This window comes from Chelonia mydas, chromosome 3 (assembly GCF_015237465.2).
Source record: "Chelonia mydas isolate rCheMyd1 chromosome 3, rCheMyd1.pri.v2, whole genome shotgun sequence".
In the NCBI taxonomy this organism is placed as follows: Eukaryota; Metazoa; Chordata; order Testudines; family Cheloniidae; genus Chelonia; species Chelonia mydas.
In genome coordinates, this window is record NC_057851.1 from 52,975,382 (window position 1) to 53,000,353 (window position 24,972).

Genomic DNA, 24,972 nt, shown 5'->3' on the forward strand with positions numbered 1-24,972 from the left:
GTTAATACAGAAAAGGCAGAACTGTTCAATAAATATTTCTGTTCTATATTTTAAAACAGGATTATGTACTTTTATCACAAGAGGAGTGGGAGGGGGAGGGGGAAATACTTTCCAGTCGATTAGTAACTAGAATATAAGAATGACCGTACTGGGTCAGATCAATGGTCCATCTAGCCAGTGTTCCCTCTAATTTTTTATGTCCATGTGTGGAATGAATTTTGTCATGTGCACCAACATGGAGGTAATGTGTGACACATCACCTTCATATCGGTGCACATAACAAAACTTATGTGGTGGGGATGGTGCCAAGGAGTTCGGAGTGTGGGAGGGGGCTCAGGGTGGGGCAGAGGGTTGGGGTGTAGAGGGATGAGGGCTCTGGCTAGGGGTGAAAGCTCTGCGGTGGGGCCAGGAATGAGGGGTTTGGGATGTGGGAAGGGGCTCAGGGCTGTGGCAGAGATTGGGTGCAAGGGGTGAGGGCTCTGGCTAGAGTTGAAGGCTCTGGAGTGGGGCTGACAATGAGGGGTTCGGGAGGGGGCTCAGGACTGGGCAGAGGGTTGGGGTGCAGGGTGGGACCAGGGATGAGAGGTTTGGGGGTGCAGGCTCCCCAGGGCTCCCCCCCCGCCCTCTCTCACCACAGCAACTTGGGGCCAGGGAAGAGGAGCCTCTCCCTGGCAGCAACTCCGGTGGGGCTGAGCCAGGCTGAGGGAGGGGCTCTTCTCCCTGACGCAGCAGGTTCATGCTTGTGTCAGGCCGAGGGAGGGGCACCTCTCCCTGCCACAGCAGGTCCGCGCTGGGGGAAGAGACATCTCTCCCCGCCGCAATCCTGAGCCCCTGCGTGGGTCTTAATAGGCAGCTGTGTGGCCATGCATAATAGAGGGAACTTAGCATTTAGCCCAGTAGCCTGTCTTCTGATAAGGACCGATGCCAGGTGCTTCAGAGGGAGTTTGTTAAACAGAATCTAGTAAGGATAAACATTTTAAAAAGTCAGCAGGCCCAGATAATCTGCATTCAAGAATTCTAACAGAGTTGGCTGGGGAGATGTCTGTTCCACTGGTGTTAATTTTTAATAGAGCTTGGACTATCATGGAAATCCCAGAAGACTGAAAGAGTTGAAATATTGTGCCAATATTCAAAAAAGGGGAAGCGAGGTAATCTGAGTAACTATAAGACAGTTAAACTGACATCAATCCCAGTCAAAATAATAGAAAGCCTAATAACGGATTCAACTGATGAAGAATGGGAACATAATTAGTGTCAGGCAACATGGTTTTATGGAAAATAAGTCTTGTCAAACATGATTTCACTCTGTTGAGATCATGAAGTTACTTTTATCAGCCAAACTTGTAGATGTAATGTATTTAGCCTTTTGTAAGGCACCTGATTTAGTACCAAACACTCTGATTAAAAGGTTAGCACAATACAATATGTTAAATGGATTAAGAACTAGCTAACTAGCAGATCTCAAAAAGTAGTTGTCAATGAAGAATCATCATCATTGAATGGGGATGTTTCTAGCAGGCTTCCACACGATTTTGTACTCAGCCTGACGCTATTCAACATTCATCAGGGATCTAAAAGTCAATGTAAAATCACTGTTGATAAAATTTGTGGATAGCACAAAATTGGCGGAATGGCAAATGAGGAGAAAAGGGCAGTCATACAGAGTGATCTGGATTGGTTAGTAAGCTGGATCCACAAGCAAAATGCATTTTAATAAAGCTAAATGCAAAATCATACATCTAGGAACAAAGAATGCAGTCCATATCTACAGAATAGGGGAATGCAAATTGGAGAGCAGTGACTGAAAAGGATCTGGGGGTCATAGTGGACCGGCAGCTTAAAATGAGGTCCCAATGCGATGCTGTGCCAAAAAGGGCGAATGAGATCCTTAGATCTCATAATGGGAAGCAGAGAGCAGGAAAATGATTTTACATCTGCGTATGGCATTGATGAGACTGATACTGGAATACTGCATGCAGTTTGTGTATCCACATTTTAAAAATGATGTTGAAAATTAGAGAGAGTGCAGAAGAGCACTACACAAATGATTCAAAGGCTGAAAAAAGTGCCTTATAGTGAGACTTAAAAAGCTCAATCTGTATAGTTTATCAAAAAGAAGACCAAGATGATCTGATTACAGTGCATATGTACCTTCATGGGTAGAATGTACAGGGCACTAAAGAGCTCTTTAACCTAGTGGGAAAAGGCATAAAAAGAGAAGATGACTGGAAACTGAAGCCAGACAAATTCAAATTAGAAGATAAGCACATATCTTTTACCGTGAGGGAAATTAACCATGCAAACAAAACATCAAGGGAAGTGGTGGATTCTTCATCTCTGATGTCTTGGCATCAAGCCTGGATGCATTTCTGGAAGATATTGTTTACTCAAACACAAATGATTGGGTATAATAAAGGATAAGTGGGTGATATTCAGTGGCCTATGACATACATGAGGTCAGACTAGGTGATCAACTGGGCCTTTCTGGCCTTAAAAATAAAAGTTTCAATTGAAAGGAATCCAAAAACAACAGGAGAAGTCCTCCATTCTCTCCCAAGAGATGGCCTAGTTAGATCCAGCACAATGAACTCTACGCATTTTCTCTTTTTAAAGAGCTCAATATTGGTTAAATGACAACTCTGATTCATAGATTTTAAGGCCAGAAGAGACCACTATGATCATCTAGTCTGACTCCTGGTTAACAAAGGTAATAGGACTTTCCTGAATTCATTCCTGTTTAAACTAGAACATCCTTTGGATGTTTTTCTAATCCTGATTTAAAAATTGCCAGTGATTCAGAATCCACCACAACCATTATTCCAATGGTTAATTAGCCTGCCTGTTAAAAACTGTACCTTATGTTCAGTCTTTATTTGTTTAGCTTCTGCCTCCAGCCAGTGAATCTTGTTATACCTTTCTCAGCTAGACTAAAGAGTCTATTAGTAAAATTGGTTCACCATGAAGGTACTGACAGACTCTGATCAAGTCACCTCTTAACCTTGAAAATAATGGTACTAAAGATGGACTTGGGTACCAGATCTTAAGGATAAGGAAGGTATTCAGTGGCAAATAAATAACTGGAATAAGTTGCAAGAGAATTGTTAACCTTCCTCATTTTCCTCAAGTCAAAACCTTTACCTTAACAGAAGCAACACTGTATACTCCCTTTGCTTCCCCCTACACAGCCTGCTATGCTTGAAACAGCCCTTTCTTCCTGTTCTTATTCTATTCAAATTCCTCCTTAGCCTTCCCATGTTAATCTCCTTTCTGGTATCGTTTCCACCTGCTCTCACACCCCATCTTTTCAACTGTGTTATATCTGTTGGCTTATAAAATCTTTGGTGTAGGTGGGTGGATGGGAGAAGAGAAATCTTGTTTTATGGGTTTGTGTACTGAACTGGCTCAATTTTTTCCATACTGGGATTACTTCCTCTCCCCCAAGATCCCCTTCTATACAGTAATATGGCAGGATGGTCTCAACACCCTGACACTTGTTTGCAACACCTACACTGAGAACCCATGTTATAGTCTGTCCCTGAAGAGAAGCATATTGAAAAGCTAATGTGGATCAATGAAATATTCAGCAAGGACAGATACACATTCAGCAGTGAAAATCTTTGCTTCTTCTCTGTATTTAAACACCCAATTATAGGTGCTTCACGTGACAAAGTTTATAAGTGCCTACATAGGGAACAAATACTTAATAGGCTCTTCATTCTAGCAGAAGAAGCTATAATATTATCCAGTGGCTGGAAGCTGAAGATAGACAAATTCAGACTGCAAGTATGGTGAAAGTACTTAACCACTGGGCCATGGTGGATTCTCCATCATTGATAATTTTAAAATCAAGATTGGATGTTTTTTCTTAAAGATACACTCTAGGAATTATTTTGGTCAAGTTCTGTGGGCTGTGTTATACAGGAGGTCAGACTCGAGGGTCAAAATGGTCCTATCTGGCCATGGAACCTATGAATCTAGGGAAACGAACATCAATATAGAAAAGGATCTGGTGATACTGAATGCTCATTTCTTCACATAAAGTGGTAGAGGCCTGCACTGGTGACTTTGCTTTTATTAGGGTTCACAATTTTCATAGCATCATTAAGTTACTTTCAGTGTGTGCGTCATTGCCCTCAAAGCATCCTACTGAATTCGATGTGTCCACATGGCTTCCAGGATTCACCAAAGTGGATTCTAGTCACAAGGCCAAGGTGTTTTCCTGTCAAGTTGTAGGCACAATCAATGCAAATACCAATACAATGATTCCAGTCCAACTTTTCAACAACCATCTCTTGCTGCTAAGCTTCACAGAATTTTTTCACCCTGTCACAGGCCCTGTCAGTGGACAGTGAAACAGGCAGTCCTCATGTATCCATCCCACTCATACTGAGCAAGTGTTAAAAGTTGGGGAGAGAACACATGCCTATACTTTCATCCAGTTATATTGAAAAGTACAGTGTCTACTGAGCTCTTCTTGAAGATCAACAACTATATAATGAGTAGACTGTCACAGGAGAGGTCAAGTTAAAGCAATTTCCTAGCAGAAGGAGATCCCAACATCACACTGACAACATTTGAGACACAAGGTTCAGTTAATGTTTTCTCCGTTATAATGAGGCTTGGTGGCTTTCACTATTTGTAGTGAGACTCAGTGTGATACTCAGAGGGCTTTTACATTGACAGAATTGACATTAACAAAAAAGTGATTTGGTGAATGCAGAAGCTTTTGCTTGAAGAATTCATAATTCTTCCCCAGCACCAGCGGGGATCCCAGGCTCCCCACCCCAAGCACCAGCGGGGATCCCAGGCCACGCGCCGCGCCATGGCCCTGCCCCATTCCCCAGTACCAGGGGGGGCCCAGGGTCACCTCCCCCAGTGCCCGGACACCTCCCACAAGTTTTAGTCACGGTCGGTATTTTTAGTCAAAGTCATGGACAGGTCACAGGCCGTGAATTTTTGTTTATGGCCCATGACCTGTCCATGACTGACTAAAAACACGCATGACTAAAACGTAGTCTTACCTATAGAGTATCCCCAAATATACTGTAGAGAAATTCAGTTGTAAGTTAAAGAAAACACAGGAGGTTAAGGTAAGATGATGATAGTGTCACTCTGCTCACTGGTTTGAAAGCAGGAGGATAAGACCCCTAAAGGGTTGAATGCAAAGGCTATTGAAGACAACCAAAACTACTCTGAATTCAGTGGGCTTTGGATCAGGCCATAATAGAGTAGAAGCAGTGAAAAAGCACTTCAAATTGCCTAAAATTTAATTTCCAGACGTGACATTAATGTATCTATTCAATGAAATATTATTGGAGGGGCAGGTGTCTGGGCTAGGGGAGGCCCTGCAACTGGGCACTTGGGGGATGGGGTGTGGGTATCTGGGCAAGGGGGGCCTCGCGGCTGGGCTCTGTGGGGGATGGATTATGGGTGTCTAGTCACCTGGCTGGGCTCTGGGGGAAGAGGGGGCAGAGAAACAGGAACTGGGTTGTCATAGGAGTTTCTTCAACTCTACTCCTGGGGGAATTTGTGTGTGTGTCTATACAGACATACATGCTGACAGGTATTTTGAAATAAAATTACCAAAATAATTGAAACTGACGTGATTATGTAGTGTTATTTTGATAAATAAAATTTTGCAGAATTTTAAAATATTGTGCATATAATTATTTTTTGGAGCAGAATTCCCCTGGGAATAATATAAATGCTGCACAGATAACAAAAACAAAATAAAAAAAATGTATGTTAAGTGGCCAGATTTCCAAACAAAAAGGAGAATGAAAAATACATCTTGGTTAATACATTAAAACCGGGAAAGGAGAATTGGAAGGTTACTCAGTGGTAAAAGTGGATTAAGAGCATTCTGCACCCTAGTATGCAGCAGCAAGAAGTTATCTGAGAAAGTACAAGTGGACTGAGAAACAATACTCCAATTTACCACTGTATTTAAAAAAATGCAAGTACATATTCTGTCATAAAGCTCCTCTATCGTACAGCTGCTTCAAATATCTCCTAACTCCACTGAAGCTTATTATAAATAAATGTTTCCTTTTATAACACACTAAGGTACTGCCATGTACAAAATCCTTGGCTGTTTTACAGACAATTATTTTAATAAACTGTATGTACTTAGACTGAACAAGTAAATGGACGATTCATGCACTGTATATATTTGTGCTAACGAATTTTTATGCAGACTAAGATTCTCAACCAGTAAAATGCAAAATTTTATCTACTCCATTTCCTCTTGTCTTCTGCTTTCCCTTTTTCAGGTCAGTCAGTGTAGGATATTCAAACTATGTTAATTAATATATTAGAAGTAAAAACACAGACAACATATGAGAAAAAATGTTTCTTGACAATATTAACACTTTCAAATACAAGCTAAAATTGCCTAAGCATTACAGTTCTGAACCTAAATAACATCAAAGATTTGATAGTTTTACACTCAGATTGTGTTACTATTTACCCCATCTTTATTTTGAAGAAATATAAACAACCTGTCCTCTTCAGCAAGCAAAATTCTGGTTAGAAACAAATCTATGTAAAACGAATTTCATATTAAAGGCAACTAAAGTTCTAACAATATAGAAATTATTTTTAGAAAATTAGTTGCCATAACAACATGATCTCTGTCAGGTTGTTCTTTGCTCACTCTGCTGAGAAGAAAAATACAATTCAAGTGCAATAAAATCAGCAGGGCTCTCGTCCCCAGTACATCTGAATAGTGGTTATAATACAGTAGGTCACTATACACTTAGGTATATCCACAAAGCCAGTAAAAAATAAAATACTTTAAATGCTAAGGATGTAAAATTAGTATATGGAGAAAATATACTTGCATCTAAAAAAGACAATGTCAAAATACAAGATAAATGCTTAGGAGAAAAGTGTTAGTGGTCCAAATTAATACAGTTTAAATGTCAACCTGTGGAACTCTTTGCCAGAGGATGTTGTGAAGGCCAAGACTACAACAGGGTTCAAAAAAGAACTAGATAAATTCATGGAGGATATGGTGTCTCTAGTTGCTGTTTGCCAGCAGCTGGGAATGGGCGACAGGGAATGGATCACTTGATGATTATCTGTTCCATTCATTCCCTCTTTGCTACCTGGCATTGGCCACTGTCGGAAAACAGGATACTGGGCTAGATGGACCTTTGGTTTGCCCCAGTATGACCGTTCTTATGTTCTTATGTAAATAAACCATTGACTGGAAAAATTTCTGCAGAAAATTTTTTTTAGTAGTCCTCAGATATTCTAAATCAGCTGTTTACAGAAACTAAAACTACCAAACCTGCCACACACTTGCAAGCTGTAGTCAATGCTCTGAATTTTTAGATCAATAACATTTAAAAACAAAAATTTTTCCATCAGTAAGTTGGAATATCTATTAGAGAAAGAAAGCAATCAGTTGAGCAAACATTTGTAACTCTTGACGGTATGTGGAACTTCCGTGTTCACCTGTTCAGACTATATTTTAAGGTTTCAAAAATATTCTTATCAGATAAATCCACAATATTTGCTTTAAATTCTGTTTTGTACTGTAAGTATGAGAGACTGGGGGAAAAGAAAATCCACTTAAACTCTGAACTGTCACAATTTTGTGGGTCATCACAATGCAGTGAAAGCAGACAAGCACCAAGTTTGGCTTTCTCGCATTTCCCTAGATTCTTTTCCCAGTGCATGGACGGATCATAATTATTATGAATTCAATGAGACTCTCAAAAGCCATGTACAGAAAACAAGAGAAAAACAAAAGAAGTTCTATCAATAACAAAAGAAACACTTCCTTCCAAACATTCTCAAAGAATTCTAATATAGAACCGTTGGAAGCAAAATACAATTTATTGTATTATGTGTTGGCTATACCTATATTAAATGCTTACATCAAGGCATTCTATTAAGTGATCCTAACCCTTCAACATTAATAGTTACACAGGCCTTGAACTGGGCTAGTATGCAGCAGTACTGCACATCAGCACCTCTCCAAAATCACTTCTTGTTTTCCAGAATCTCTGCTTTCATCTTTTAAAAGCTGAAGACTCTGGGCGCTATAGTTGCAAAGAAAAGCTTGACAATGCAAACCAAAAGTACCCCGTGCAATGATGTGTAGTAGAGTTTGCAGAGAGGCTGAAAAAATAGCTTCAAGAAGTATGAACTACCCATTTTTCCTAAATGGGTGCTAACTCAGATGCCAATGAGGATATTTTAAATGCCAGCGTTAGGTTGTACTTTGGTCAAAGTATATAGCGAAGTATATTGTGAAGATCTATGTATTCTGAGTGATAGTTTATTTAAGAGCCAAGTGTGGTGGGTTTGGGAGAATACCAGCATTTATTTTTACCCTCATCAAGGAGAAGAAAAACCCAAAGCAATCGGCAGGATATCTGAGCCCCACCACAGAGAATCCAAGAATGAAGAGTCCAGCAGAGCCCATGGGTATATTCAAATTCAGGTCAATGAGTCATGCCCAGAAAATCTTATATTTACAAAATATTTGAGCATTTGTTTGATCTACTGAAATGGTTTCCCATTCTGGCATCCTAAGAAGGTGGAACTTATTCTGGGGGACAGACACTTTTACCTAATTTGACCCAGGTCACAAAATAATGCTGTTTACAAGGAATGCTTCCCCTATCCATCTTCTTGTGTCAGCACTGGTAAATTGAAGGTAAGTATTACCATCTGAAGTGGAAGGGAGAAAAAAGGGGAAAGACCACAACATAGTTCCCACATTAGGAACTCTTAATGACAGTGCAGCATTCACAAAGGTAGAAGACAAGTCAAGGATGCTCCATTTAAGCGAGAAGCACAGGCAGAAACTCTTTCAGAGACTTGTTGACTGATGTCCAAAGACAATGAGACACTGATGCCTGAGATAGTAAATTTAAACGCTAACTTTTGTATGGAAAAATACAACTCTACAGAGGCAACAAAATTCCTAAATACAACACCACAGCCATAATAACATCTACGTGTTCTGTACTGGGAACAGGTTCAGATACGATCACCAATATTCAAATCCCTTAATGAAAGTGCTCTTAAAATTAAATGTGATTTTTTTCAATCATTACCCTGTGATGGGAAGAAAAAAAAAAGTGTTTTAGATCCCAGCGTCTGTGTAAGTGCTTGTGGAGAAAGAGACGATAGCTGATTTGGAATTATATGAAAAGCTATTACAAAACTCATGTCTTTTCTACCAATTATTGATAAGCATGCTTTGTGCTTAGTAATATTTTTAAGAAAACCTTCCTTCTGCCCACCCCCAGGCTTTCTGGATACATATCCATGTATACATACACATTTTCCCCCTTTTTTCAACCTTCCCTTCCACAGCCTGTGCAAGCTTTTACATCACAGAAAAAATATGCCAAGATTGGAGCACAAACTCCACTGCTTCATCCTGAAAATTCATGGATTATTTTAGATGGCTGTAAATCTATTTTTGCTGATTTTGAAGAAGTCAATACTTTTTTAAAATGCAAAGATTGTGGCCTCAAAAACATGCAATCTTGATTATAAATGGTCAGTGACGTATAATCCACCAGGATCGTTGGTAAGTTGCTTGGTGGGCATGAATTTTCTATTAGGCAGACTTCTCACTACATTTTTCTGGCTCAATAACATTTCTTAGATGTTTATATATACACCTTTACTAAATTTGAAAACATTTATGATTACAAGCCTATGTAATTATATGATTCTTGAATTTTCACTGTAAAAAGGATGCATTTCAGAATTATTTGCTAGCATAACAGTTTTTTGGATGCTTCACTAATCCCCCCACCAAAAAAATCACTTACACTTCCCCTTTCAGAAACTGATCTAAACCTTGAAAAAACAAATTTTGTGAAGGGTATTGTTAACACATGTATATTATTTAAGCGAGTGGGAGATCTGTTAAGTTAGATCTTTATGTCTGTATAAGTAAAATGCATTGCATTAGGATTTATATTCTACAGAGTAGACTTCTTTCCACAAATGGGAATTTACTAGGCTGTTAACTAGGCTACATTTCTACCTTCTGTAAGTAAACCTTAACACAGAGGAATAAACCCTAAAGAAGCTGGAGCAAATGCTCAATTATCTTTTAAGAAAATAAAATTTCAGTGGTTTCTCTTACTAGTGCACACAAATATAACGAAATAACCAATCTTTTACAATGATGCAACAGAGGAAGTGTGCACTGAACAAAAGTTTCATTTGTCTTACCTTCTGGGGCATCTGCATCACAGACTTTAGGCACATATGTTGTAACATTCCCTGGCTGGCCATCAACAAGTGTCATATTATGCTGTGTGAAGAATATGTAATATCAGAAAAGAACATTTTATAAAAAGTGAATACATTATGCAATGTGGTGTTTTCTGAAGCATATAAATCTTGCAAGAAATCATTTTGACACAGCTATATTTTATAGATGTTTTAAATTTTGCTTGCAGGAAAAAAAGATTTAAAAAATTCTTACAGTACGTCTTTAATCTTTGCGTGCCATTGTTTATTTTCAATGCTTTACAGGTTCTGAAGTATTACAGAATAATTTTGTAGTATAAAATTGCTCCAAAGGATTCTCTTTTTCATAATTAAGCTTTAGTTGATGACATTTTAACAAATGATAAACATTTTAAAATGATAAACCAGTTTGACTGTACATACAGGGACCCGATAAACATAGTTGTATGAGCTAAAGCTGTTGGATCACTTGATGGATTGAAAGATCCAGCTAGGCACTGTGGAAGTGTTACTGACTTGATTCTAACCATGGGTACACCAGAGCAGTATAGCTCTATGATGCCGCTATGTAAGCATCATAAAATTGCATTAGCTCTTTTCAGTGCCATACTGCATCTCAAATGTGGGTCTAATTAGCTGCCCACTACTGCTCCTATGCTTCCCAGATATCTCCCTCCCACTCAGTATCTATATTTCAAATTAGTTTCCCCCAGATTACTTATCTGACATTTTTTGAAGCTGAACTTTATTTGCTTATTTCATGCCCAGACATCTGATTTCCCCAGTTCCCTTGATCGTTCTTGCCTGTCTTGATGGTTGTTTGCAACTAAAATGAACATGTGCCTGTCAACTGGGAGAGTCATGATCACTTTCACAAAAGAGGCTTTTTTTTTTTTTTTTTAAATAAACCTTTGTAGATTGACCTCCTGAAGGAATCATCAGCCAGCTGATCCAGTGAAAATGACAGCTGCCTAACTGAATGTACACACACATCACCTCTAGATCAGGCTTCTCAAGTTACCTTTGCCCCTGCAAGACACCAGGCCTCAAATAAGGTCTCCTGTAAAAGTAGAGACAGGCATTTCCTCAGACTGCAAGATGTAAGGAAGTTACAAGGAGAAAGAGGAGAAAGGTGGGGCAATGGGCAGAAGAAGAGTGCCCTCCTTCTCTGGTTCCAAAAGCCCACCATTACATTTCTCCCTAGTACCCACCACAAGCATCCCACCCTCCACTCAGATGACAGGTGTCCATTTCTTCCTCACTATTCAAGGAAACACAACAGCCCAGTCACATTATTCCCACCCACTATGTCTGCTTCATAAATGATGCCAGCCTCAATATTCTATTCATTCACTTCTTCCACAACTTATTTCGGTGTTTGCACTTTCTTCCCTGCTTATTCCTACACATTGAACACCCTTCCTAACCTAATCCACAAGGACAATACTCTTTCTGATTTTGTTATTTCCGAATAGTCCACATAACACCTACAAGATATGAGCTAATTAAGCAGTGTTGATTTTATTCCAGATTATTCTACTTTTATTACACCATGTTGCGCACCAGTCTTTATTGAGAAACTCATTCTCTGATTGAGCATACTGATGTTATTCGAGTCTTTCAACACCCTAAAACCATTATTGCCTCATTAGGCTCCTTGGAGAATGGATCATATCTTTTTATCTGTGATGGGAAGCTTCTAGCTTGCTTTTGTATATTGTATTTTTATTATTTCTTCCAAACTCCTCCTAATTTAGGGTCTCAATTTTATTTCATTATGTAAGACCAAGTCTAATAATAAACCAAGCAATACCCTTGCTAGAAAATATCCCCATTTATCCTGCCATTTTTATTAGGTTTTGCTTACTATCCCTTTAGTCAATCGTCAAGCTCTTCAAGGATATTCAGACATTCAAGCCAATATGAATTAAATCTTAGTTCTATAGAACAGCGTTCAAATTCTATTCAATAGTCAAATGTAAGTATATTAAAGATGCTACTTTTCTTCAGCAATTAATTTTGCATTTCTATCAAAAAGAATCCAGTTTGTCTGGCAAATTTTATTCTTCATTATTTATTGAGTACTCAGAATTCTACTGGACACTTCATAGAACAGATGTGGTCCTTGCTCTGAAAAGCTTACAAACTAAACGAAAACGGGACAAGCAAAGAGAAATATGAAAGGGAGTGGGTTAAGAGACGAGAATGCAGGGGTGAAAGGTGATGAATTTACTTAAACTGCATGTAACTTGGTTGATTTTTTTAAAAAAACATTAACTGAAAGCTTAAAAGTGGTTTCCTTTATTGGAAAGGGATAGGCTAATGAGCATATTTCTAAAGGCAGAAGGTAGGTGGAAGAGCATGGTAAATCAGAGATAAAGAAGCAGGTAGCAGAGTAATGTGCAGGTGGAAAAGGATGAAATGAGGGCAGAGAAGAAAACTAAGAAGTGGAAAGCAATATCACCTTAGAGTAATGGACTGTATTGTACTGACATCACAAGGGTCTAGGGCAGAGATGGGGAAACTATGGCCCACAGGACCCTCCTGCCAGGGCCCTGAGCTCCTGGCCCAGGAGGCTTGCCCCCGGCCCCTCCCCTGCAGCCCCAGTGCACCACACCACCGGCGCAACATTCTGGGGGGCTGGGCAGCGCAGTTGCAGAGCCGCGGTCTGACTGGTGCTCTGGGCAGCACGGTTGTAGCACCACCAGCCACCTGTGCTCCAGGCAGCACAGTAAGGGGGCAGGGAGGGCTGGATAGAGGGCAGGGGAGTTCAGGGTGGTGGTCAGGGCATGGGGGTGTGGATAGGGGTCGCGGGGGTCAGAGGGCAGGGAACAGGGTGGTTGGCTGGGGCAAGGGTCCCAGGGAGGGGCAGACAGGAAGGAGGGGGGTGGCTGGATGGAGTGGCAAGGGGAGGCAGTCAGGGGACAAGGAGAAAGGGTGGTTGGATGGGGCAGGGATCCCGGGGGGCAAGTCAGGAATGAGGGGGGGGTTGGATGGGGCGGCAGGGGCCAGTGGACGGGGTAGGAGTCCCGGATGGGGCCATCACAGGGGGAGAAGCAGGGGGTCAGATAGGAGGTGGGGGCCGGGCTACGCCTGGCTGTTTGGGAAGACACAGCCTCCCCAAACCGGGCTACAATTTTGGAAACCCAATGTAGCCCTCAGGCCAAAAAGTTTGCCTGCCCCAGTCTAAGGGCTTTGCAAGCATACTGGAGTATGTGTGCCTTCACCAGGGGCTTACATGGCTTACTCAGCTCAGAATATGTTCTCTTCCCCCAAGGTAATGTAGGTATGAGAGAAGGAGCCCAAACAGAAGACTTCATAAGATTTTGTTCATTTTAAAAGTTTAGCTCCCCCAGATATTGAAAATAGATTAAATGGCAATTGCTAGAATTACACTTCTTTTTTGAAGATCAGTGCTACATTTGGTTTTCTCCAGTATTCTGGGACTTTTCAACTTCCCTGAGTTTTCAAAAGTAACATTAGTCAGTGATATAGTCAGGAGATATGGATTCAATTCCTCAACCTGTCATATATTTTAGATTAGTCCTGGTCCAATGCTTTAACCACAAGGCCATCTTTCCTTACTAAATCAACCCTCTTCCTTTTTAGTGTAGAGAAAATTGCACAAGCCAATGCCTCCACTACAAGATGCTTTTTTCTCTTTTAAGGTTTTGAACACTAAAAAGGATGGGAAGTTGAAGAATCAAAAGTTACAGAATTGCTGAATATGTCTTCGCAAATATTGTTTCCCAATAGGGATATTTACAGACTAATTGGAATTTGCAAGCATAGGAAGAAAGATTACAATGGAGAAATGGGAACAGCAAATTAACTCCACTATACAGATGAAAACATACTAAAAACTAAATTCTGATTTCTACATAAGCAGGGTTCTAAGAACAGATTAAACACTCGCAGAACAAACTAACTTTTAAAATATGCAATAAACACTAGCAGAATTTTAAAAAATATGTTCAACCAGAGCTAAGAAAAAGCAGGAAATAGAATTCTCAGTTTTGACTTTTATATTCAAGGCTCACGTAGTAACAAATTTAGTTTTCATTGATTTAAATAAGTGGTGGTTCTTCCCCTCGCGTATGTACCTGAAAGCTTCTTGAAAACATGTTAAGAACTGCTGAAAATTGGCAACCATTTGCATGTCAGTGTATCCATACAATCAAACTTCAGATGAGAAAACCCCTAGCTCATGCCATTGCCAGTACAGAACAGTTTCCTACATATATCTTTTCAAAGGCTGACTTAATTGAGAGATGAAATAGGAAACAGTCTCCAATTGGTTCAAAGGAAGTCTCACAAGCTAATTACATAGGAGATTTAGGTCCCATGTAGGCACGGATTCTCTAACCAAAAGACAGATCTGCTCAATAACCTTTCAACTAAATTATAGCTGGATACATTATTTTGATCAACTGGAGATGTACTTTTACTGATAGTACTGAAAGTCCCAAGCATGTCACATGAAATAAGTACACAAGTATAGATTAAATGGGAACTGAAGCTGGGTTTATGTTATTGCTGGTTGCCCACAAGGAGAATCTTTTCCACTTACAATCATAACAGGCAAGTTGACTGCTTTAACAGAATCTCCTGGAGCTTTTCCAAACAGGACAGTTCTAGATCTGTCAAAATTCTATGGCCCATGCTGTCCAGTGGAGAGAGTCTGTGTCCATATGGGAATTCTGACCTCTCTACTGGGGACAACAGGTCTGAAATTATGTGTTCAGGGGCGCAGGAGAGGAGAGAGAAACTCCTTGCAACTCTTCCAGGACATCTTATCCATGCCTTGGAATCCCAATAACCTTGGCTTTCCTCTTGTTTGGTTCTCCTGACTTAGAAAGAGTCCCTGTTTAGTCTAGAAGAAACCCACCTATTATGGACTGATTAGCTGCTCCTATTCTGAAGCAAAACCTCTAAACTTTGGTGTTGCGTCTTGCTGCATGTACGTCTGTCTCCCCATATACTCATAGGGAGATGTTTGCTACTGAGTTCTTGAGTGACAACAATATTGATCGTGTAAGTCACTGCTCAGCTGATCCACCAGTAATATTGTCCTTCCCTGCAAGGTGGCTACCAAATGGATAAATTTAGTGTACTGTGTACTATGGACCATCCCACAGAGCTATGGCCTCTCTGCACAGCTAGCTGGAAGGTGTTCCCCCTAAGAGTTCACATAAGACATCTGCAATGTTGTCAGGAAGTACTTGGTTCACTCTGCCACATAGAAGATGGAAAAAGGACTTGAGAGCCCAATATAATGGCCTTAATTCTAGATGTTGACATGAAGATTTTTCCTCCCAGAAATTCAAGTGACTGAGTTTACAAATCCTTAGAATAGCTACCCCAGCCTAGAATGGAAGTGTCAAAGGTGACTGGGACTGAGAGCTGGAAAGTTGAAAGCAACTCTTGCCAGGGCAGAGAGATGCTGAGTCTACCATGTAAGGGATAGGAATACATCCCTGGCTGTACAGTTTCAAAATATTGCTGTCTGTATTTGGCTAGCATGACATGACATACTAAAGTACATATGCTGTCAAAGCCATAAGGCTCATCAGCTTGAGAAAGAACATCTTTAAATGAATTCTCTTGTAGTAATTTTATTGCTGAAAGGATTTTTAAATTTCTTTGTTCTGGAAGAAAAAGTACATCCTTTTTAAGAATCCAGAATTGTCTCAATAAAGTATTACTTGGGTTAGACTAAGGCATCTAACAAGGAACTAAGGTCTTCTAGGTAGTTGCTCTTTGCTACCAAACAAATTTATAAGACAGCTGCATTTGCTGAACAAAAAAATCAGATGTCTTTCACAGTGACCAGTGAGTGGACCCTACTGATTGCAGCTCAGGTCATTTGCAAATGTACTGGCTCCCTGCTAGATGAAAGACAATAGGAAAAATATGATCTATTCTTCTCCATTACTAGAGAAGATTTACCATGTGACACTAAGGCCTTGTGAATAACGTAGCTAGAGTCATGTAGCTTAGGTTGACTTACTGCGGTGTCTACACCATGCTGCGTTGACAGGAGATGCTCTCCCGTCAACTTACCTTACTCCTCTCACTCTGGTGGACTACCGGAGTTGACCAGAGAGTGCTCTGCAGTCTTCACTAGACCCGCTAAATCGACCCCTGCTGCATCGATTGCAGCAGCATTGATCCCCGGTAAGTGTAGACATAGCCTAAGGTACTGCTGCATTGACTCCACTGTGCACCCAGAGAGTACTGTCCTGGGAGTGAGGCAGGAGTACAGGTGTACTCTGAAAGCAACGATCAACGATAAACACTTGGGAATTCAGAGGGCATATCTGTCAGAGGGTCTGCCGGGGTGGGGCAGAGACAGACTGGTCAGTGAGATGCAGTAACTAAGCTAGGTGGTTAAGCCTCTGAAAGGCAGCAATTCCTTTTATCCTCCATGGCCCAACTACTAGAAAAAGCAGTAAGTCTAAATCTTATTGTACATGCAGGGGTACATGTTACGGTATACAAAAGTACTCCGTTATGACACCCAAATGTCTATCCCTTTCCCATGCTAATACTGTGTGTGTGTGTGTGTGTGTGTGTGTGTGTGAAAATCAGGAAAAAAATTAGTGTTTAAAATTAGTTTAATCAAGTGTGTAATTAGAAGTAATAAAAAGTATTAAACACAAATGTATGGTTGTTGCATGATACTACAGAGGAGTTAAGCTTGTTTGGGTGGACACAGAATTCCAGCAGCTGTTACAATAGTGTCTAATACAAAGGAAACAGCCTCTACTCCTACATGAAATTCTCCTGATTATATATCCAAGGCCAATGCAATGCTTCTCGCCATAGTGTTGGTCTAGGAGCTCATGTTCAGCTGATTATTCTCCATGACCTCAGAATCATCTCCAGAGCCACTGCTTCCCAGGACAGACATCAAAATCCTATACGCAAGGCCTACATTTTTTTCCCCTCTAGATGTATGACTTAAACTTGGTTGTATTAAAAACACATAGTGTTTGCTTGAACCCATTTTACCAAACACTCTAGATTATTCCGTATCAGTGAACTGCCCTTTTCATTATTAACCACTCCTCTAATTTTTGTGTCATCTGAAAACTCTAAGGCAGGGGTGGGCAAACTTTTCGGCCCGAGGGCCGCATCGGCATTGCGAAACTGTATGGAGGGCCGGGTAGGGAAGGCTATGCCTCCCCAAACAGCCTGGCCCCTCCCCCTCCCCACCCCCTGACTACCTTATGGCGGGCCACGAACGCTCACAAAATTAACAATTCAGAGATATTCAAATAAACTCTATTTAATACAGATACATTTCATTGGAAATAAACATAAAACCTTATTATTATAAATATACCATAACAATGTATTACAATAATTAAACCAAACTAAACCCCTTTCCATGCCTTCTTTGATTAATGTGAACAATACAGCTGGTCACCCATTTTTACAATGGCATCAAAGTCCGGTGTCATTCTTGTTGTGGAAATCCGCAGTACCGAGCTGAGATGCTGATCAGTTAACTGGGATCTGTAGCGAGACTTTTTGTAATTCAGCAGGGAAAATGTTTGTTCGCACACATAGGTGGAGCCAAACAAAACAAGGATTTTCTGTGCCACCTTGTGGATACTTGGGAACTTTGTTTCACTCAAGGAGGCATAAAACTCATCCAGTTTTTCTGAATTGTACTTTTCCATCAAGGTAGAATTGCACTGGAGATCAATGAGCTCCAGTTGTAATTCTTGTGGGACTTTCTTGTAGTCAAATGACAGTGGGCATGACACCAGCTCCAGTGTCTTCTCTATCTTCTCAAAGTCAGAAAATCTATGAGAAAATTCTCCGTGCAAGTCACTCAAAATTTTGCTGTAGTTCTCTCTCTGCTCTGGTGACACTTCCAAGTATTTCAGTGTTGGAAAGTGAGCGAACACTTTGTCCTTAATTTGTTTTGAAAACAAGACTAACTTGGCTTTGAAAGCTGTCACACTAGAATACAATTTGTGTACAAACATTTTTTCCTTGTAGGTTTACAGTAAGTTCATTTAAATGTGCCAAGATATCCACATGAAAAGCGAGGTCGCACACCGAGTTTGAATTCTTTAATTCAGGGAAATCATTTTCTTTCCCCTGCATCACCAGAGAAGTGCGAATTTCATCTCTGAGCTCCTACACTCACTGCAATACCTTTCCTAGGCTAAGCCACCGGACATTTGTATGATAAAGTCAGTCCTGGTGTTCCGCATCAGTGTCTTCAAGAAGGGAAATGAATTGCTGATGATTAAGTCCCCTCGCTCTTATGTAGTTCACTATTTTCACAACTGTGAGAACAACATGATCAATGTCCTGGACATTTTTGCAGAGGGCCTCCTGATGTATAATACAATGCAGAAAAATCACCTTTATTAGGGTCGTCTTCTTTTACTTTGTCCTGAATTCTTTTTAAAAGTCCTACATTTTTCCCTTTTAAATTTGGTGATCCATCTGTGGTTATGTTTGCCAGTTCACTCCAGGGGAGCTTCAGATGTTCAAGGCACCCATACACCCAATCCCTTAGTTGCACCCGATCCCTGAGTTGTGCCTTTCATTGATTCCATTGATAAAAATTCCTCTGTGATTTCAAATTTGTCATCAATTCCTCTGACAAAAATCAGTAACTGTGTTGTGTCCTTAATGTCAGTGCTGTCATCGAGAGCTAATGAAAACAATGTAACAATGATCCCTGTGCTTTCTTGTTCAACTCAGAAGCCAAACGTTCATCAATCACTTCTACACGGAAAGTAACTGTTCTTCATGACAAACGAATCTTCTCAAATTTGTTTTGGTATTCCGGGCACAGCATGCTAGAAACATCAACCATGCATTCTTTCAAAAAACTCCCCTTCAGCAAAAGGCTTATTTTGTTTAGCGATTTTAAATGTCAGAACGTAACTTGCCTTTGTAGTGGCTTCCTGAATTGCAGATTGTAGCACATAAATATTTTGCTGAGTTTTTAAGTTTGTGGCAAGTTGCTCAGCTTTTCTTGCCCTTCCCTCAGTTGTTAAATTGCTGCCATAATTAGGATGCTTTGTTGAAAAATAGCGATTCAAGTTGTACTCCTTGAACACCGTGATGCTCTCCTAACAAATCAGGCATACAGCCTTCGAGTTCACGTTTGTGAAAAAGTATTTTGTATTCCGTTCTTTGTTGAAAACCCGACACTCATTGTCCACTTTTCTTTTTTTTTGCAGCACTCATTTTTGAAAGGGAAAAGAAAATCTTAACTGCTACCCTTATTTCAAACTGCTGTTTTACAAGATGGCATGCACTGTGAAAAAACTGGGCCCTCTCTCTAGCCTGGATTTGTCAGGAGTCAGTGCCCCTGACAATTTTGAGCCATGGCACTCTATCCCAGAATCCACGTGGACAAGAAGAGGCAGGTGTAAACTCACCTGTAACTTTATGCTCCAGCCTCCCCCCAAAAATGTTCTTACTGTTGTACTTTGAATTGTTTGCACAGTTGTGTTCGTTAAAAGTTTGTATATAATAAGGGATGTTACCGCGGTGTGGCAAGAGGACTCATGAGACATGGTGCACGGGGGGCTTCATGGGATGGTACCATGGCCTCCTATGGGCCCTGCTGGCAATGTGACACCAAGGCAGCTGTGCCACTTGCGGAAGAACCCAAAGGGGAGCAGCTGCGGCCCTGGGCGGTTTCCCTCCACTTGAGGGTGGGGCCATAGGAAACCGGGAGGGGATTTGGCACACTGCTGCATAGGGGTGGTGAGGTCATGCCTGCAGAATGCGGCGTTTTGCGTGCAGAATCTTCCTCGAAGATGGTGCTCAAAATGAACTGCTCATCACTGAGGAGCACTGGGCAGGCAAGCCCCTGGTCCCGCTCCACCCAGCAAGCCCCCTGGTCCCACTCCCCAGGCAGGAGCACCAGGTGGAGCGCGGCAAGCCTCTGGCCCCGCTCTCCCTGCCAGAGCGCGACAAATCTGCTGGTCCAGCAGCGCCGGGTGGAGTGCGGCAAGCCCCCGGCCTTGCTCCCCCGGCCGAAGCTCGCGGGCTCGATAAAAAAGGCCTGCGGGCCGTAGTTTGCCCACCCCCTACTCTAAGGGATTTTATTTTTCTTCCATGTCATTGATAAAATGTTAAATGGCATAGGACCAAGAACCAATCCCTGTGGGACCCCACTAAAAGCACTCATTGATTCCCTCCTTACAATTACATAGAGACTTATCAGTTTTCAATATATTTAATGTGTGCCTTGTTGATTTGTATCATTCTTGTTTCTTAATCAAAATGTTGTGCAGTACTAAGTCAAATGCATTTCAGAAGTCTAAATATATTACATCAGCACTACGACTTTTATCAACCAGACTTGTAATCTCATGGAAAAAAAAAAGATATCAAGTTACTTTAACAGGTTCTATTTCCCATAAACCCATGCTGATTGACAATTATATTACCTTCAATTCTTCATTAAACTGAGGCCCATATCAGCCATTCTAATACTTTGTTGAGTTTCAGTATCAGGCTAGCAGGCTTGTAATTACCCAGCTCACCTCATTTACACTTTTAAATATTGGCACAACAGTAGCATTCTTCCATTCCTCTGAAATTTCCAGGTTTCCAAGACTTATTGAAAATAAACATTTATGGGTCAGAGAGCTCCCCAGCCAGCTCTTTTAAAGCTCTCTGACACGGATGCAAGTTATCTGGACTTGCTGATTTTAAAATGTCTAGGTTTAGTAGCTGCTGTTGAGCATCCTCTTGGGTTAGAATGAAAAGTATTATATTCATGTCACATGATAATGAGTAATGACTTGGGTCTTTTCCAAACACTTTAAAGAGATTGCTGCACACTTCTGCTTTTTTGCATTGACAATTCTAAAATTTCCATCTAGTATTATGTTTCTGTCTGTTCCTAATATACTTAAATTCCTTACCATCTTTAACTTTGCAGGCCATAGATTTCTCAAAGTGTCCATTTGCTTCCCTTATTGATTTTGGACAATTCCCAACTTCTAATTTACAGTTATTTCTCTCTCCTCCCCCATTTCCCCATGTTATACATTGTGTGTTTAATGGCTGCTTTCACCTAAACCAGGCTGTCTTAACCAGTGTAATGTTTTCTCTCAATTTTGGAACTGAGACGACTTGGGCATCTAGTCAAAATGTTTTTTTAACGGGTCCCAACTGTTCACATTTTTGTGTTTAAAAATTCTTTCCCCCAGCTCCTTTGGCTCAGAATTGTTTTCAACTTGGTGATTTAAAAGGGCCAATTTCACAAAGTACATATTACTAGTTTGGACTTTACATCTGTTATATGTAAAAAGAGCAACTGAGTCACGATCACATGCACCTAAGCAACTACTGATTTTTAATTCAGAGATCAATTTCTCTATAACTGTCAATATCACATCTAATGCATGTTAGAGGAAAGAGTTTTGAATTAGGAAATTGTGATCTAAGTTTTGGAAACTCCAAGAACATATTAGTACTGGTAGAATGAGACCTTCAGCATATGCCACTCAGATTGAAGTTCCCAATCATTAGGTACCTTTTTTCTTAAAAACAGAAAGAGATACAATAAACACGAAGTGCAAGAATCAAAACTAATTTAAAACAGAAAAAAGTACGGAATGGAATAGAAATGGCAAAGCTTAAAAATAATAAAATACAGGGATGCAAGAGTTAAAAGAAGCAGTAGTTAAAATGAATAACGGAAAAGTTTAGTGTTAATTATAAATTTATACTGTAGAAAAAGGCTAAGATTAAGTAGGACATTTACAGGATAAAAGTAATTTTTGGGATAATTTTAAAAAAATTAGACAAAGGTTTAAAAATTTGTTTCAAAACAGAACTATCAAGACATATGCTGTCATAAAAATAAAGGGAACGGTTAACCACCTTTCTGTATACAGTGCTATAAAATCCCTCCTGGCCAGAGATAACATCCTGTTACCTGTAAAGGGTTAAGAAGCTCAGCTAACCTGGCTGGCACCTGACCTAAAGAACCAGTAAGGGAACAAGATACTTTCAAATCTTGGGGCGGGGGAGGAGGCTTTTGTTTGTGCTCTTTGTTTACGTGGTTGTTCTCTCTTGGGACTGAGAGAGGCCAGACAGAAATCCTCTTCTCCAACCCATCCTAATCCAAGTCTCCAATATTGCAATCAGTATACGTAGGCCAGGCAAGGTGGATTAGCTTATCTTTTCTTTTATGTGCATTTTCCCTGTGTTAAGAGGGAGGTTTAGTCCTGTTTTCTGTAACTTTAAGGTTTGCCCAGAGGGGGATCCTCTGTGTTTTGAATCTGAATACCCTGTATTTTCCATCCTGATTTTACAGAGATGATTTTGACCTCTTTTTTTTTTTTTTAATAAAATCCTTCTTTTAAGAACCTGACTGATTTTTCCATTGTTCCAAAATCCAGGGGTTTGGGTCTTTGATGATTTTGTAACAAATTGGTTAGGATAATATTCTCAAGGCTCCCCAGGAAAGGAAGTGTGTAGGACTTGGGGGGATATTTTGGGGGAAGACATCTCCAAGTGGTCTCTTTCCCTGTTCTTTGTTTAAAGCGCTTGTTGGTGGCAGTATACTGTTCAAGGACAAGGCAAAGTTTGTACCTTGGGGAAGTTTTTAACCTAAGCTGGTAAGAATAAGCTTAGGGGGTCTTTCATGCGGGTCCCCACATCTGTACTCTAGAGTTCAGAGTGGGTAAGGAACCCTGACATATGCACTCCATTACTCTGATGACCTTGTATCCTATTATGCTTTCCACTTTTTTGTTTTTAGATTAGCAAGCAGTCTGGGGCAGCTACTATGAATTTATACAGAGAATTCCACAATGGGACCCTATTCCTGATTGGGGAGCTTGGCCATTATCAGAATATAATGAAAATAAAAAGCAGTTCCTGTGTTGAGGGAGCATAAGGCTTACTGGAAGCTAATAGCAACAAATGTAATTTCCTTCTAGACGGGGGCAGAACCAGGTCCCTCTACAGCTCTACACAGACCAGGAGAGCAGACAGAAACTACACGCTGCATTGCGTAAAAGGGTGCAACACAGAGTTTCTCCAGGGTGTACTCCTCCAAAATATCTAGAGGCACAATAACTCTAGGAGATTCTTATGGTTGTATCCCTTCAAAAATAGGTATACAGCAGGGCTGTGCTTTGCTTCACCCCGTATATGCAATTTTAACACATTTTTTAAAAACAAGGTAAGTTATATATATCCTTATGAAATGGAAAGTCTCACCTGTACCAGGTATTTTTGGCTTCCATACATGACATACTGAGGTGCAAGACTGTAGATCATATAACTTGTGTGAAGAACAATCAACAGAAGTATCATACAGAGAAATAAGAGTGCTTGGGGCCGAGTTTTACCTCTTCTAATTTTATACAACTAAAAAAAAAAACAGAAGATATGTACAAATATTAGATCATAATTGTTTCTCTAGGTTATCAAACTTGATATCTTTAAAGGATATGGCTTTTATACTAGATATTTATATTCGTTATTTCCCCAATTACATCCTGAAACTCTACTGTTGAGACAGTAGAAATATATTCAAAATATATTCAAAATATATTCAAAACACCTCTCTCCCAAAGGCATAGCTGTAAATGTAAAAGCCTCTACATATACCATACAAATGATCAAGCTTCAGAGAAGCAAGTAAGGGCTGTTTGCACTTTCTCCTTTGAGTGTGCAACTACAGCACAATCATCTGCATACTGGAGATCAGTTATTGTTGAAGATATTACTTTAGTTCTGGCACAGAGACGGGAAAGGTTGAAGAGGCTGCCGTCAATGCGATATTGTTTTACTCCAGTTCGGATGACAAAGGGCTCAGAGGTAGAGCCACTGCACAAGATGAAGGCAGTCATGGAGGAGTCTTACAATGGTACTAAATTTTTGTGGGCAGCCAACTTTGACATGATTGTCAACCATGAGACTCTGGAAAGAGTCAAAGGCTTTGATCAGATTGATAAAGGCCATATACAGCTCCTGGTGTTGTTTTTGACACTTTTCCTGGATCTGCCAGGCTGCAAAAATCATGTTGGTTGTGCCTCGTAATGGTCTGAAGCCACACTGGGGCTCTGGAAGTACTTCCTCTACAAGAGGGAGCAAACAATTCAGTCAGATTCTAGCAAGAATTTCCCCAATGATGGAGAGAAGGACAATGCCTCGATAGTTGCCATAGTTGGCCTTGTCTTCCTTTTTGAAAATGGTGACAACGTTAGCATTACATAAGCCAGCAGGGATTTCTTCAGTGCGCCAGATTTTGAGGAGCAGCAAGTGAAGCCTGTTAGCCAATGTTTCTCCCCCACTTTCAGTACTTCAGCTGGTATGCCATCAGGACCCGGTGCTTTATTGTTCTTCGTTTGTTTAATTGCTTTGAGGACCTCCTTGCGTGTTAGTGGGTTGGCAAGAGATTCCCTGATTGGGTGCTGAGGGATGGAGTTGATGGTGTCGTCAGTCACGGTCGATTCTCGATTTAGAAGCTTTAGGTAGTGTTCCTTCCAGTACTCTTTGATAGATTAGTTATCTTTAAGAAGGGTACTACCATCTTCAGATTTCAGAGGTGTGAGGCCACATGTGCTTGGTACATACAGGGTCTAGGTCTCTCAAAAAAAGCGCCACATATCATGTCTGTGAGTCATCGAATGTTTGGATTTCTTTTGCTTTGTCCTCCCACCATTTGTTTGTAATCTCAGTGTTGCTGTTGTCAAATCAGTCCTGATGGCAGCAAATAGCTTACAA

General features: G+C 40.5%; 1 protein-coding gene across 6 annotated transcripts in view; it reads right to left on the minus strand.

The window, feature by feature from the left end:
- Positions 1-24,972, minus strand: part of LMBRD1 (LMBR1 domain containing 1) — a 235,113-nt gene that overhangs the window by 27,439 nt on the left and 182,702 nt on the right. For 2 of the 6 annotated variants that reach the window (XM_037894279.1, XM_037894277.1), the window contains 3 exons: positions 23,461-23,610; positions 11,255-11,293; positions 10,213-10,294 (listed from right to left, as the gene is read on the minus strand). In XM_037894279.1, coding sequence (XP_037750207.1) covers positions 10,213-10,294; positions 11,255-11,293; positions 23,461-23,610 — 271 coding nt within the window. The remainder of the gene's footprint in view (positions 1-10,212; positions 10,295-11,254; positions 11,294-23,460; positions 23,611-24,972) is intronic. The other 4 variants (XM_043542453.1, XM_037894278.1, XM_037894280.1 and 1 more) reach the window with 3 other exon arrangements.